Source organism: Centruroides sculpturatus, unplaced genomic scaffold, assembly GCF_000671375.1.
Source record: "Centruroides sculpturatus isolate CEXI.00-Female unplaced genomic scaffold, Cexi_2.0 scaffold860, whole genome shotgun sequence".
Classification (NCBI taxonomy): domain Eukaryota; kingdom Metazoa; phylum Arthropoda; class Arachnida; order Scorpiones; family Buthidae; genus Centruroides; species Centruroides sculpturatus.
This window is the reverse complement of record NW_019385355.1, coordinates 249,820-265,386: the sequence shown is the minus strand read 5'-3', so window position 1 is coordinate 265,386 and position 15,567 is coordinate 249,820. Positions and strand designations below refer to the sequence as shown.

Below are 15,567 nucleotides of genomic sequence, written 5' to 3'. Positions count from 1 at the left end.
ATTTTTCTCCGTTGCGTGTCGCTTCGCGTTGAATTTTCGTCGATGTTAAGCCTAACGAAGACTATTGTATCGTTAAAAATTATTTTTTTATTTTGTACAAACAAAATAAATATATTGAAAAATATAAAAACAATAAAAAATTATACTTCAGAAGTTAATTTAGTATCAAAAACGTAAAATATTTGAGTAGCCGAAGACATAGCCAAAGATTACAGCGCCACAGCACTGGCGAAAATTTAAATTTGTCGACTGGAATTCCTTCAGATAACCGACCTTCGGACAAACAACGCTCTACTGTATATTCATTGTTTTAAAATGACTTTTTTTCCTTTTTAAAAGTTTTTTAAAATTACTGTGTATATATAATATATATATACATACACATTTTTAAATATCACATGGTCACAAAATGTTTCTAACATTGCATAAGAGGCAGGTACTTGCCTGCTATGATCATTTAAAAAGTCTGGAATTATCACACTAAAGCAATGTAGTTTGAAGAGAACTGTTCCATTTTCTTGCATTGAAGAGATGAGCTGATTATCCATTCTGAAAGACACATTATCTGCAAACCTGACATGTCAATTCACTGATAAAGTGACTTAGTTATTCATCTTTACACAACAATACAAGAAATGTGATTTGTATAATATGAGTGAACTATATTACTATATTTGAACATTCATAATAATAATTTAAATAAATTTTAATAAAAATGGAAATATCAAATACATTAAAATTTAATTTCTTTTGCTTGAGTTTTTTTTCATTATTGCAGGTGTTTTTTTGTTTTTTTTTTTGTGACACTTGAACTTGGTGCTTTATTTGTATTATCAAGTTAGTATTCCAAAGAATTAATTAATTTTTGCTTATACATGGCTATACTGTAATGCTTTAATTTATTATCACTACTGATAATCCTTATTTTATTGGAGAGGGGATTGGAGGTGTGGAGCAGAATCCTGGACCAATGTCTCACACTCCTCCTTCCTCCCCCACGAAAAGATTAGTCATCCATCAGTAAACATCGGCATTCTCCAAATAAACCAGTATTAAAGGTATCACATCTCAAAGATTATTTTCCATCACAGGAAGCGAGTTCTTCAATTCCCGAGAAATTGCTTTCTTTTTACGAAGAATGGTTTCAAACTATTTTGTCTAAATTGGATGAACTGTCATCAAAATTCGAATCGCTGAATAATTTGCATAAAGAGCACAAAGAACAATAGAAGAGAAAATTGAAGAGTTAACAATGCTTAAAACAGTATTTACTGTACAGACAATTTTCTATGCAGTCTTTTTTGTTAGATTTATTTCATAACAAATTTAAAAAAAACAATATAGTCATCTCTGGGTTAATGGATAATGATGAAGAATTGACAAATAACGTCACAGAATTTCTTAAACTGATTAAAAGAAATAATGAAGAACATATTTCACCAAAAACTTGCTATAGAATTCAAAAACTAATTTGATATTAATGGAACTAAGTGGTCTGAATGATAAAAGATTAATTTTTCAAAATTTAAAACAAATTCAAGAAAATCAAAATTATGCTAGAGTCAAAGTTTTTGATGATTTAATAGATCCAGGATAAGACATAAAAAACTTTTGCCTCATTTTATGAAGGCAAATCTTTGAATAAAAATGCCTATTTAAGAGCCGACTGTTTGATAATGGACAATGAAAAATTTACTTATAACTTTGGAAACTAATGAGTTGAGGAAGATAGAATTTTTTTCTAGGTAGAAACTGCACCCAGAAAGTTTAATAAAAGTACAAAAAGAAGATATGTTTGTTAGTACAGTAAAGTGTTGATTATCTGAATCAATTGGGGACTGGGGTTGTTCGGAAAATTGATTTTTCGGATAACCAATTATGTATGAAAAATACATTATTATTATAGTATATTAATATATCCCATGTTTAAATTTCTCTCTGTTGCGTGTCACTTTGCATTGAATTTTTGTCAATGTTAAGACTAACGAAAATTTTTATAATAATAATCGTGGTTATTGTATTGTTAAAAATTATTTCTTTATTTTCTACAAACAAACAAAATATATTGAAAACTATAAAAACAAAAAAAATTATACTTTAGAAGTTAATCTAGTATCAAAAACATTCAATTCAGCGTGACACAAGTCCGACTGGACGCTTTTGGTTAACCGACGTTTCGGATAATCGACACTCTCCTGTAATTCTCACACTGGAAATTTTCTCTTGGAACTGCCAGGAACAATAAATATGACTCTAAAAGATCAAGAATTTGTTCAGATTCTGCAAACTTATGGCATTATTGCTATAGTTGAAACCTGGTTGAATTTTTCCTACAGGAGCAATGTGAGAATCGGGGTTTATGCATCAAAGCCTAAACCGTTTTCCGACAACGGGGCGGTGAGTCCCGCTCACAGGGTCAGTGGATGGCAATTTAGGAGGGCGAAAATCGAGTGGGAGGTCGCGGATAAGTCGATAAGGTGTTGACAGAGTACGAGTAAACACGCATGATTAAGATATAATATAAATTTAATTAGTATATATCATATAAAAGGGTTACAAATACTAAGAAATATAATAATGTCAAAATCAAACCGATATTACAATAGTAGGTTAGTCGGATTATATCTTGGGTATTTCGACTGAGGATAGTCTCTGATCCTCTTTAATATTCTTTTCGCGGAATTAGCCCTAATCCACCTGAGAGGAAAGAGAGAGTTCTACTTACTAAGTTGTAGTTCGTAGGATCTATCTGTGTCCGTCTTTGGTGGTCAGCGATGAGGATCGTTAATCCGTTAGTTCCTTCTAAGTTGGAGGCCACACCGATACTGGCCGGGAGCCCTCTTTATGCTGATTTCAAGGGGGTGAGAACTATGACGTTATTCATGATTTATCCGCACACCTGCTAGTGTGTTGATATTTGGATCTAGCGAGTTCGGACAATTGACAGAGAAATTTGTTCAATTTATTGATATTGGTGTCAAGATGACATGATTTTATGTTATAAATTTCTGTAGGTTTGATGGCTCTCATCCATAAATTAACAATCATTTGACAATAATTTCTTTAACCTGGTCAACTATTTAGTTATTGTTTATATCAAACGTCGAGTTTGACTATGAACAAGGCGATTTATTGCCGTAACCACGTGTTACGTGCGACCAAGAGGTGATAAGAAATATCTCTTATTCCCTTCTTGTTGATACTAACGTCTATAGAATAACTGTTAAACAAATAGAAATGATTTAACTTATTGATAGTTTAACATTCTCCTTTTTTTTCCTTATTCGAGGAGAGCGTCTCGGTCATTGACCGTAGAAGTCCCCCTTTTCTCTTTTACTAGGAAAATTCCTAGATTTGTACTGATCTAAAACAGAAAAAGGGTTTCGGACCTTCACAGCAATATCTCATTTCTAAATACAAATTTATTTATGCTAGAACAACTAGCAAGGAAACCATTAGGTCCAGGTCGATCATCAGGAGGTCTAATCCTAGCAATTTCTTGTGCTCTAGGACAATCAGAGGTGCTACTAAAATATGACAACTTTATAGTAGCTAATCTTAATGCAAAAAATTACTGAAACAAAACAACTTCGTTATTATCCTTGTTTATTTAAATATTCCTCATTACAACGAATTATTAACTGAGTTAGAAAATTTAATACAGTCTTCTCTCAATAATGAAATACTCATAATAGGTGACACTAATACAAGAATAGGAGAGGAATTACATAACCTTTATTAACCTTTATAACCTAACATTCATGTATTAAACTCTCATAAATCTAATGACAGTCCGTAACCTCAGAGGAAAAAATTAACTACAATTGATTAAATCATATGTTTTACATATATTAAATGGCCGATGGATAAACGATTAACTGGAAAATTTCACTTGATATGTATGGAACCAGGGCAAGCTTGACAAATATGTTTTGTCATTCATCTCATTACATGATTTATTGAAGAAGAGGTTTTTATTGGATGTGTGAAACTTTTACTCAGAATTCTTACAAATGCTATTGACTTTAACGACCCAAAGTGGAATGTTAAGAATGACCAATTCATTAAAGCCTTTTGATAAGCAATGGTTTGATTTGGACTGTTTGAGGTTAAAACAGAAAAAGAATACAGTGGGTGATTGGTTAACGAACATAATCTGGTACAAGACTTTGTTCACTATCCGAATTGTTCATTAACCAATTATCAATTTACCATACATTTTTATGGGAATTTGATTAATTCATTCTGGAGACCCCCAAAAATAAAAAATATATACTTTCTTACTACATTTATTTATATGCAATAATAAAAATACATACATACACAGTCTTGCATTTTTATTAGTTATGTTTTTTCTGTTTGTGGAGGTTAAAGAATCTGTCCAATGTCGATTGCTTTTCTCTTTTCTTCAAAATATTTCAGAAGTAATTAATAGCATCATAATTATAGAGATCCCAAAGTTATGGACTCAGCTAAAGGAAGCTGAGTCCATAACAGCTGATCTATTATTTCTAGAAGAGAATGAACTGATAGCCAACTACCAGAGATTGTTAACTATACTATCAGAATGTAGATAGAAGAAATGTAACCCTTTTTTTAAACAAAAATATAAAAACAAATAGTTTGATAATACCTGTTATTATTATAAAATGCACAGTTTTCAGAAGATAATAGCCGGATAGTGGAGTTAATAGGTGAAGATTATATATCGGAAGATAAGTCGAGGAATAATATATGTACTATGAGAAACACTAAAATCAAGGACTATTTCGAAACATAGGAAAACTTAGATCAACTAAGCGATAATGAGCCTGGATATTCGCTTAAATCGATTTATAATTTAATTCAGGAGAAGTTTGACTTGTTAAATCGGGAAATTCAGTCAATCAAATCCGATATTAACCATGTACAAGAAGACAACACAAAGAACAAGAAAGAAATGAAAAACGATACGAGGAAAAAATAAAGCCCAGCGAAAATTTAAAAGGTATGCTTGAATTTGAACTAGATAGAATGTTAAACGAAAATACCAAAAAGAATCTAGTCATTCTGAATTTTCCGTTTAAGACCTCTGACAATTTGCAAGAATTAACAAAATTTATAAATATTGATTTGGGTCTAAAGGATATAGAAATAGCGGGTCTAGTTCAATTAATTAAGAAATAATTTAGATAATCAAATAGTCAAAATAATGACAGATTCGATCAAAGAGAGGAATCTAATCCTCAAAAATTTTTGGATGAACCACAAGAAAATCAGTTAATAATCCTAAATGGTAGAATGGAAGGAGATATCCCAGCAGAATTTACTTACATATTTCATAATAGAAAATCAACCATAGATTATGTTGTATGCTCAGAAGCTATAATTGAACTTTGTATGACACTGACAGTCTTGGATGAAGACTCTTCAGATCACTTTCCAATAAACTAAAGTTACTAAAGCACAAGGAAAAAAGAAGTAATATAAGCAGAAAAGAACATTTATTTGATTTTAATATAAATTATTGCTCGAATTATAATAAACAAAAATAGCTAAAGGAAGCTGAGTCCATAACAGCTGATCTATTATTTCTAGAAGAGAATGAACTGATAGCCAACTACCAGAGATTGTTAACTATACTATCAGAATGTAGATAGAAGAAATGTAACCCTTTTTTTAAACAAAAATATAAAAACAAATAGTTTGATAATACCTGTTATTATTATAAAATTAAAAACAAAAGGATCTGAAAGCCTTCAGAAAAAGTAACACAAAAAATGCAATGAAGAAAAAGAACAAGGTCCAAGATCTGATAAAGATCAGAGTACTAATTGTACAAATGAAACAGAAATGTATATGAAATTGGATAAAGCCAACACTAATGACATTTACATTATGTATAACCATTTGAGGAAAAAGTTTTAAATACCAAAAAATTTTTTGTTAAGAATTAAATTGTTTTGATATGTTAAAAACTAAAACTATAAAATGTAATTCTAAAAGTCGTTGTTCATTATGATAAAATAACATATGTAAAATAAGTACCCTCTGTAACAGGCTAAGGCCTTTTACGTTAATAAAATTGAGTTTGAATTTGAATATATTGATTATTATAGAAATAATAATAAAAATTAAAACAATAGAAGAGTAGCATATTCTTTTGATTGTAGTTGCGGACAAAGAAAAATGTACATAGGTGAGACGAAAAGAGAACTTAAATATGAATAAAAGAACATATTAAAACAATAAAAGGAAATTATACAAATTTGGCAGTGGCAGAGCATTATAATAAAGAAGGATGTGAGATTGATTTAAATACAAAGTAAAAATAAAGAAAAAAGAAAGAAATGGATTTAAAAGACAGTTATTCAAACATATTTATATAAAAAGGCAAAATAATAAAAATTAATAATAATTTAGGAAGAGAGATTCACCAATCATGGAATAACATCATTTATAGAGGTAATAACGGGTAGAAAGGTATTTAAATGGAAAGAAGATTATTAGAAAAAGTAACTCAGTCTACGTAGATAGTATAAAAAGTGGTGGATAAGTGAGTAAAGTTAATTTTAACAATTTTTAAGAAAATCTTTTACTTTTTAAACAAGTATTTATTTTTTATATAGACAAATTCCTTTAAAAGATAAAATAATGTTAAAAATCCTTTTATGGTAATTTATGTATATACTGATGTGTTGATAATAGAAAATAATGTTAGAAATTTAATAAATTTTACACATTATTGTTTGGTATAAAATTATTATGATGTTTTAAAAATTTTTATTATAGATTCTTATTATTGTAAACCAGCTGAAGAAAGGCCTTAAAGTCCAAAACACAAAAACAGTGTACACAGTTAAAAAATAAAGATTTTGTTTTTCTGAATAAGATCATCTCTAATTGCAAAAACTGAAACAACACCAGTATAATAAGTCCTATTAATATACTTAGTCGAATGTAGACAATGATATAATACAAATTTGTCCCGTAGATGCTCACACAAAAATTTTATACTTGGGGATTTCCATTTTTGTTGACAATTTTGTATATTTCTTATTTTATTAGTTTGTTTTAATTTTAACAATATTTGGTAAATCAGCCAAGTGCCTTTGTACGTTTTGTTCTATTCTTAAGTTTAGAAATTGCATTCAATTTGTAAGGAACCAAGTCCGAGCATTATTTTTATTTACTTTTGCTTTTTATTATATTTTTGTTTGGGGCTTATGTTTTGTTAGGACGAAGGTTTCCTCACCATTCACCTTAGAAACTTAAAAAAATAGAAGAGAAACCAACTCACCAATGAGAGGAAAGCGCCGTAGGAAAAACTCGCGCACACTTGCACTCCCGAGCGGAAAAAGTAGGTCCTCACCGAGAAAAGGGGGGAGACCCCACAAGCACAACTTAGGGACTCGATAAACCTTAAAGAATAAAAAACACCCCCAAAATTGTCAAAAGAATAATGTAAAAGATTAGCGAGTATTGTCAGAAAACTAGGCTGCCAGACAAATAGAAAAGTTTAGTGTTAGCGAATAAGTATGTAAATGAGGGGAGTGATCGCATTCAGAATTATGACGTCACCTCACAGTATAAAGACTGAACCTCAAGTGAAGATGGACGAGGTGAGCTTCTGATAGCAACGAGCTTGGTGAGCTTTGTAGCAGTGAACGAGAGAGGTATCCGATAGGATCAAATAGTTCCAAGGCAATTTTGAAGTTATTCGATTTGTGGATCCACAAATAGAGAAAGTCTTGAGAGTTGAGGAAATAGGTTCCTAGTATATTGAGGTGACGATTAGGATCTTTAATTCATAAGAATTATTGTACATAAATTAAGTCTTTGATTTTGTCGAATTCCAAAGGGGAATAGAATTAAGTTAGAAAATAGATTGATTTGAGTTTTGTCGGGTTGATTCTTATTGACTTTCATTGAATAAATTGTTATTTGAATTTTTACTAAATTTTGTAAATAGTTTACTACTAGAAATTAATTAAATATTTGATTTGTTATTGACAAACTTTGTCATTATTTAATTTCAGTGCACGCTAAAACTCCAGGCCTGGCACACTAACGCGAATCCAAATAAAATACCCGTTAGGGAACGGCTATTTCCGGCACACAGACGTGTCGATAATCGTTGGAAAAGTCGGAAAAATAAAATAGTACTTTACAAATTTTATTGCCTGATGACGATGACTAAGTCATTGAAAATACTTGCAATTTTTATTAAAATATGTGACTTTAACACTGTTTTAGTGTGGTTTCTCTTCTCCACATACTGGTGGAAACTTGTCCTTGTTTTAAAGGTTTTAAAGGTTTTCTGCAGTCTATTCAACGCATGTGCAACTTCATTCCCTTTCTTTCACATTAGGTTATAAGTCACAAGCAGTGTTGTTTCCTCTTCTTTCACAAATTCTAGAACTTTTTGGTCAACATCTGAATGTCTTCCTTTCTGAAATCCACTGAATTGTATGCAAAAATAGCCTGTTTATGCTGGTGCTACAACCAGCATAAACATGCTCTCTGGCATATCAAATTTTCATCCAGACTCCCTATTCCTAAGTTCTTCAACATAGAAGACAACTTATCACTTAAGCATTACTTCATAGACTTAATAGTCTGCTAGCCATCATTCACTGTCTGTAATATTTAAATTGCAGACAGTTTTGGTGGTCTTTTGAACTACTATTCATTCCCACTATTGTTCATCTGTCCATCCTTAATCTCCAGAATGAAGTTAGTTAGATGAAAATCAAGACCAGATACGGAAAGTTTAGGGACCAGAGGCCCTGACTATGAGCAAATACATGATGCCTTCTTGGACCCCTACAATAAGTTTGAAAGCAGGGTTACTTACTGCTTTCATGCTTTTGTGAGGATGACACAAGAAGATGTAGACATAAGGGGGTAATGATGGAAGACACAGAGATGTACACAAAGATCCAAAAACAACTACATTTATTTTGATTGAAAATGGATTACAATTTATATATACGGTATGTCTTGTCATTCGAAATGGTTCGAGTCCAGGTGGAAGTTGAGTTAGTAAAACGTTGGTTGAGTGCCCATTGGGGTAAAATTGACAAAAGGGAATTAGTTGATCTCTCACTGTGGTGAAGTAGACGAAGTGAAGATGGTTGATCTCATTCAAATTGTTGATTTTGACTGGTCCTGAACTGACCTCTTCCTACTTCTTATTGACTCCTCTTCTGTTGCCATGGGCAGAATTCTGGTTGGAAAGAATGGATGTTTCCCTTCATCTCCATGCTGGGACTACCACTTTCTTCAATGTTTACTTGCAAACTCCCCAGGATGATAGCCCTTAATTATAGATGATGATGTTTTTCCACTCAGAAGTCAGGGCATCTCTGGCAAATTGATCCCACTTGATGTTTCCTCCTTTGTGCATTTAAATTCAAAATTGCTTGTTTACAAATTTCAACTTCTTCATTGGCCAAATTTCCTGATTTATTTTCTCACAATGACACTCTCTCTCTCACTTAGAGTTTGACACAAACAAATTATCGTTTATAACTTTTTACAGTTTTTTACAGAGAAAGAGCACAACAACACACATACAAGTGAGGAGGTTTTGGACTTCACATGATTAACTATATATAAACTACTATCTAGTCCAGAGTTTGTATTAACATTATAGCTGAACTCCAGACCAAATACCAGATATGAAAATTCAGACCACTCATGAATGTTTAAACACTGTTGAAAATTAAAGTACACACCAGTGGCGTAGCGTGGGTGTCAGCCGGCCGGGGCAGAGGAAAATTTCGCCCCCCTTATTTAGGTATCTCAATTTAAAAGACTAAAATTCAGTTTCGTCACAGAATATGTAATGAAAAATTCCGTGCTAGTGTTGCCACCTTTTTAAAATCGCTGACCCAAACGACAGGTGAGGTTTGTTCGAACAGAAGTTCCTGACGGAATGTCATTTTTCAATGCGAAGAATAATGTGCAGTGCATACTGGTTCTAAATCAGTTACAGTTAGCAACTAGGGAGACTTGGGTAGGAGTAACATGAGTGACCTAGCTCTATTGGATATTGGAGGTGTATATATACGAATAAATCATACAAGCAAAAAATAAAAAAAACGTCAACAGGTTGCGCACGGTATCCTCGGACGGTGAGTCGATTCTCGGATGGTATGTCCGGATGGTAACACTATTCTGTGCTCATTTCAATCGATCCGAATCGTAGGTGGACGAAGATATGAAATAAAATGGTTCAAATTCTTACAAGATATTGTTATTTATTGTGAAATTTTGCTGCCCCTAAAACGTAATTTTGCCACCCCCACTACACTACGCTACTGGTACACACACTTTTCATATATTCCCAGCATTCATTTAATACATCAAACAAATGTTTTTGTTTGAAGTATTAACTGAGTGCTGAAAACATATGAAAAGTGTGTTTGTATAATTTAGCAAAAATTTCAGCTTTTAGTCAAACTTCTATGCATTCAAAGCTAGAACTACTTAAAATAAGTAACACAAAACCTTTCACACAGGTACAATTTCATCCATTTTGAATGGCCAAAATTGATTGTACCTAAAGGCGGCATTCAAAATGGCCAAAAATGTTTGTACTTAGTGATTAAACTGCTAGAAACAAAGTGTGAAAAGTTTTGTCTTACTTATTTTAGTTGAACATTTAATTTGTTTAAAAATAACAAAAACAATTTAATTATGAATGTTTTCAGTCATATTTAAAGACCATCTTCAGATAGAATACAAATTCAACTTAGCAAAAACAGAATATAACAGATAGTGTCGTTTTTGCTGTTTTTAAAGATTCACGAGTGTCTGAATTTCCATTTTCACAATTTCTATTTTTACCATATATGGAAAGCTTATTTTTAAATTAAAATATGATTAAAAATTGCAATCCAGTATAGTGACAATGTCACAATAAGTAATTGTTCGTAATCTAAATAAATTATTTTAATTTATTTAAAACATAAAACAATATTTAAAATATTCTAAAATCATACCAGTATATCAAAAATAGCAAATAAGAATACAGTGATCTTGTGCTTTATAATTGGTTCAGCTTATAATCAAATCACTTTACAATGGAATCTCCATAATAAAATAAGATTCATTACATGATAAATATTCATTTTATGATAGGCTTACAATCACCATTAATTGGACTATATAAATAAGCATGATTTTATGTCAAATAAGCAAATCAGAAACCCAAATATAAATGTCTTGGACAGTGCCTGTACACTTACCATTTTAAATAATATTTTGGTGTAAAAAAAATAAAATAATGGTTTAAAACCATTGAAGGTTATCATGTTTTATATTTATTTATTTAATATTCTGCATGATAATAATATTTGCATTGGAATTAGGAAGGATTCTTTTAGAGAAGGATGTAACCTGATTCTGCAGCAAACATTTTAATTTTTGAGATCTTAGAATAGATTACCAAAATCATTGAATTCACAATTATATTTTCACAATTTAACAGTCTGAAAAAGATTAACATAACATAGAAGTATACTAAATGAAAAACAATAAGTTTTATTTCATTTTTTTTTTAATTGAATACATATCTTTCAATAGTCACTATTTCGAGCAAATTTATATTTATTACCATAAAAAATTGTATTCTTTCATTTTGATATTTAAAAACAAAAAAAAAACACTTTATATAAGTAAATAAAATTAATTTATAAAATACAAACCTCTTCATCCATATCATATTCCACTTCTTCATCTAACTCTTCTACAGATTTTTCAATAAACCTATAATAAGATGTTGGTCTAGGTGGAGCATCAGGAGGATTATAATCCGAAATTATTCTAAATGAAGCTTCAGGCAGTTTTAAAATATTTCCACTTCCATCTTTTCGATTTTTTGAATGTTCAGAATGTTTACTACTCTTTTGAGGTGGTTTATCTGCTTTTTCTTCAATTTTATCAAAATTTTTCACTTCACATTCCGAGGATTCCAACATTACTACATCTAACGGTTCACAAATATTAATTCTATGTATGCGACCATCCAGATCTACTTCCACCATTCTTTGAGCTTCAGCATACGTAAGTCCTTCTCTTGCATTCTTCATAAATTCTGGAGGTGAAGGCGATCTTCGATTTTGGCGATGATGCCATCGTCCTTTCTTACGACCACACTTCGGAACATTTGAACCATTATTGTTATTAGAATTACTATTTGGGGTATTATTATTATTATTGTTGTTGTTATTATTATGATTGGTATTATTGTTTGTGGGATTGTCATGATCATAATTATAAAGATGAAATTGAATACCACAAAAACTTTTATAAATTCTTCCACACCCTTTAACTGGACATTCATAAGGAGGCTTTGTAGCCCTCAAATTTTGGCAAAATGTTTTCACATCAAAATCTAAAACCATGTTGATAAATTAACTTTTATCCTCTTTCCTCGTAGCAAAAATAGTATTCCATTCTAAAAAAGAAAAAGAAAAATTAAAGCAACTCATATATATATGTTTTGTGTTTTTTATAATATATATATTATAACACAAAACTTAATTTTTTAATCATATATTTTTTTACTAAAATAAATAAATATTTTTACAAAACTATTTAAATTATATAAATTCATTACAAACAATTATTAGATATGTGCACCTAATATTGTATTAGGAAGAAAGCTTTTTATTTAGTTCAATATTTTTTAAGAAAAGTAGACAATATTCAAAATAAACAACAATCTGACACACAAATCTTAATAAAACTAGTTTAAAATTATTTTAAAAAATAATAAATACTGCCTTATAAAATCTAGTAGTTATTATACAAATGTTTTTCACTTTATAACATTCAAATTGTTAAAAAAAAAAAAAAGTATGTGTGAAAACTATTAATAAACATATTTGATTCTAATAAATTCTATTTAATTTTATTCAAGACTAAAATTATGCAAAACATTCAAGAATGTTTTGAGTAAACGTTTTATAAACAAAATTATATATTAATTATCTTCGTCTATATCATCTGAATATATTGATAACATTAACAATTAAAATCATTTGGATATTTAAGATTTACAAATATAGACTGTATTTTTCATCTAATAACATGCACTTATTTTGTAACTAAAATTTATCTGAAAATTAGGATGTATTTTATACTATAAAGAATATGTTTTTCTCCAAAAAATCAACAGGAAAAATGTGATGTGTTAATACAACAATGCAACTTATAAGACAAAAAATATGGCATATAATAAAACTGTTTTCATACTCTTACATAAATATATAAATACTAGCAGACCCCGCCATGTGTTGTTGTGGCTCAAAATGTATCTATTATAAATGTATAACAATTCCCCCATGAAGGGGGGGAAGTTTTCGAAAAATCCCTTCTTAGTGTACATTCTCTTGACGTACCTTATTAAAACGCAATCAAAAACGCAAAAAACCGCATCTAAAATAGTATAAATAGAAGCAATGTTCTTTACGGTAAGCCTTAATCTTAACCATCTCCCTTCAGTGGGGGGAATTTCGACATGTATATTATATAAAAACATGTGCGTATTCGAATGCAGCGTTGTGTCAAAATTTCAAAGGAATCGGTAGGAACAAACGAACATTACATTTTTATTTATATAGATAGATAAAAGATGATCTGCTTTAGTTCATTTTCACAGAAAAGCATAATGCCTCACAGAAAAGCAAACTTAGGGCNATGTTCAAATTGTGTGTAGCATCCTTGTAATCCAAAAAATAATTCTTGGTAGACAACCACCCTGAGGTTCCATTCTAAATATTGGTGAAAGAATTTTTGAAATCAGATGAGTAGTTTCGGAGATTACCTGCTACATCCGAACTTACTTACAAACATTACCTCTTTATAATATTAGTATAGATAAATACAAATAGATGAGTGACCACTATGATAATATTGAAATAAATTGGTCTGAAAACAAAATTTAGACAGAGGTCCAAGCAGCATAACTAGCAATGCAGTTGCAGGTTCAAGTGCTGTTTAGGATCAAAGAAAGTGTGGCAAAGCAAGTCCAAATTCACAGCCAAGTTTGTTGGTTGTGTTGTTTGCTATTACAGGCATAATTTTGGAACACTAGGTCCAGAAGACACAACAATGAACTAACACTAATACAGACATATTCTAGAAACTTTATGTAAAAGGGTCAGCAGAAAGTAGCTTGTAGCAAAACAGTTTTATCCTTCATCATGACAATGCACCAATGCATTTGATATTGTCAGTGAAATAGTGGCCAAGATTGAAGTGAAACACAGGTAAAATGTAAGTTTTGAAATAATGATTAAGTTATAGCATCAATCTTATTATTTTATAACTACATTAGTATATATATATATGAAATCTGATCTATTTGTTTTTAAACACTTCTAATTTTATATACATACATTATGGAATACAGTAGACCCCCTATAAAACAGGTTCATATAACTCAGATTCGTATATAACGGCAAAAAAATTGCGACCGTATTTGTATAAACACGCTAAAAGAGACTTGTATAATTTGGTAAAACATCATCGCCGACTCGTGTCACGACAGGATTGGTCGAATCTAGACCAATAGTGGATATTGCACAAACCGTTGAGTTTAAACGAGCAGCAGACCTACTAAAAACCATTNAAAAGTATGTGTGAAAACTATTAATAAACATATTTGATTCTAATAAATTCTATTTAATTTTATTCAAGACTAAAATTATGCAAAACATTCAAGAATGTTTTGAGTAAACGTTTTATAAACAAAATTATATATTAATTATCTTCGTCTATATCATCTGAATATATTGATAACATTAACAATTAAAATCATTTGGATATTTAAGATTTACAAATATAGACTGTATTTTTCATCTAATAACATGCACTTATTTTGTAACTAAAATTTATCTGAAAATTAGGATGTATTTTATACTATAAAGAATATGTTTTTCTCCAAAAAATCAACAGGAAAAATGTGATGTGTTAATACAACAATGCAACTTATAAGACAAAAAATATGGCATATAATAAAACTGTTTTCATACTCTTACATAAATATATAAATACTAGCAGACCCCGCCATGTGTTGTTGTGGCTCAAAATGTATCTATTATAAATGTATAACAATTCCCCCATGAAGGGGGGGAAGTTTTCGAAAAATCCCTTCTTAGTGTACATTCTCTTGACGTACCTTATTAAAACGCAATCAAAAACGCAAAAAACCGCATCTAAAATAGTATAAATAGAAGCAATGTTCTTTACGGTAAGCCTTAATCTTAACCATCTCCCTTCAGTGGGGGGAATTTCGACATGTATATTATATAAAAACATGTGCGTATTCGAATGCAGCGTTGTGTCAAAATTTCAAAGGAATCGGTAGGAACAAACGAACATTACATTTTTATTTATATAGATAGATAAAAGATGATCTGCTTTAGTTCATTTTCACAGAAAAGCATAATGCCTCACAGAAAAGCAAACTTAGGGCATTGTACTCGTAGCGCCATCTGTTGGACATAAAAGCCTTAACCTAGATTATATATTTTAATTTATATGAATGTTTAACGGAATAATATACAGCCTATG

General features: G+C 30.4%; 1 protein-coding gene across 1 annotated transcript in view; it reads right to left on the bottom strand.

Moving 5' to 3' along the window:
• Nucleotides 1-15,567, bottom strand: part of LOC111638030 (peregrin-like) — a gene marked incomplete at its 3' end in the record, with an annotated part of 161,357 nt that overhangs the window by 116,479 nt on the left and 29,311 nt on the right. The window contains exon 2 of the mRNA XM_023383654.1: nt 11,694-12,445. Coding sequence (XP_023239422.1) covers nt 11,694-12,392 — 699 coding nt within the window. The remainder of the gene's footprint in view (nt 1-11,693; nt 12,446-15,567) is intronic.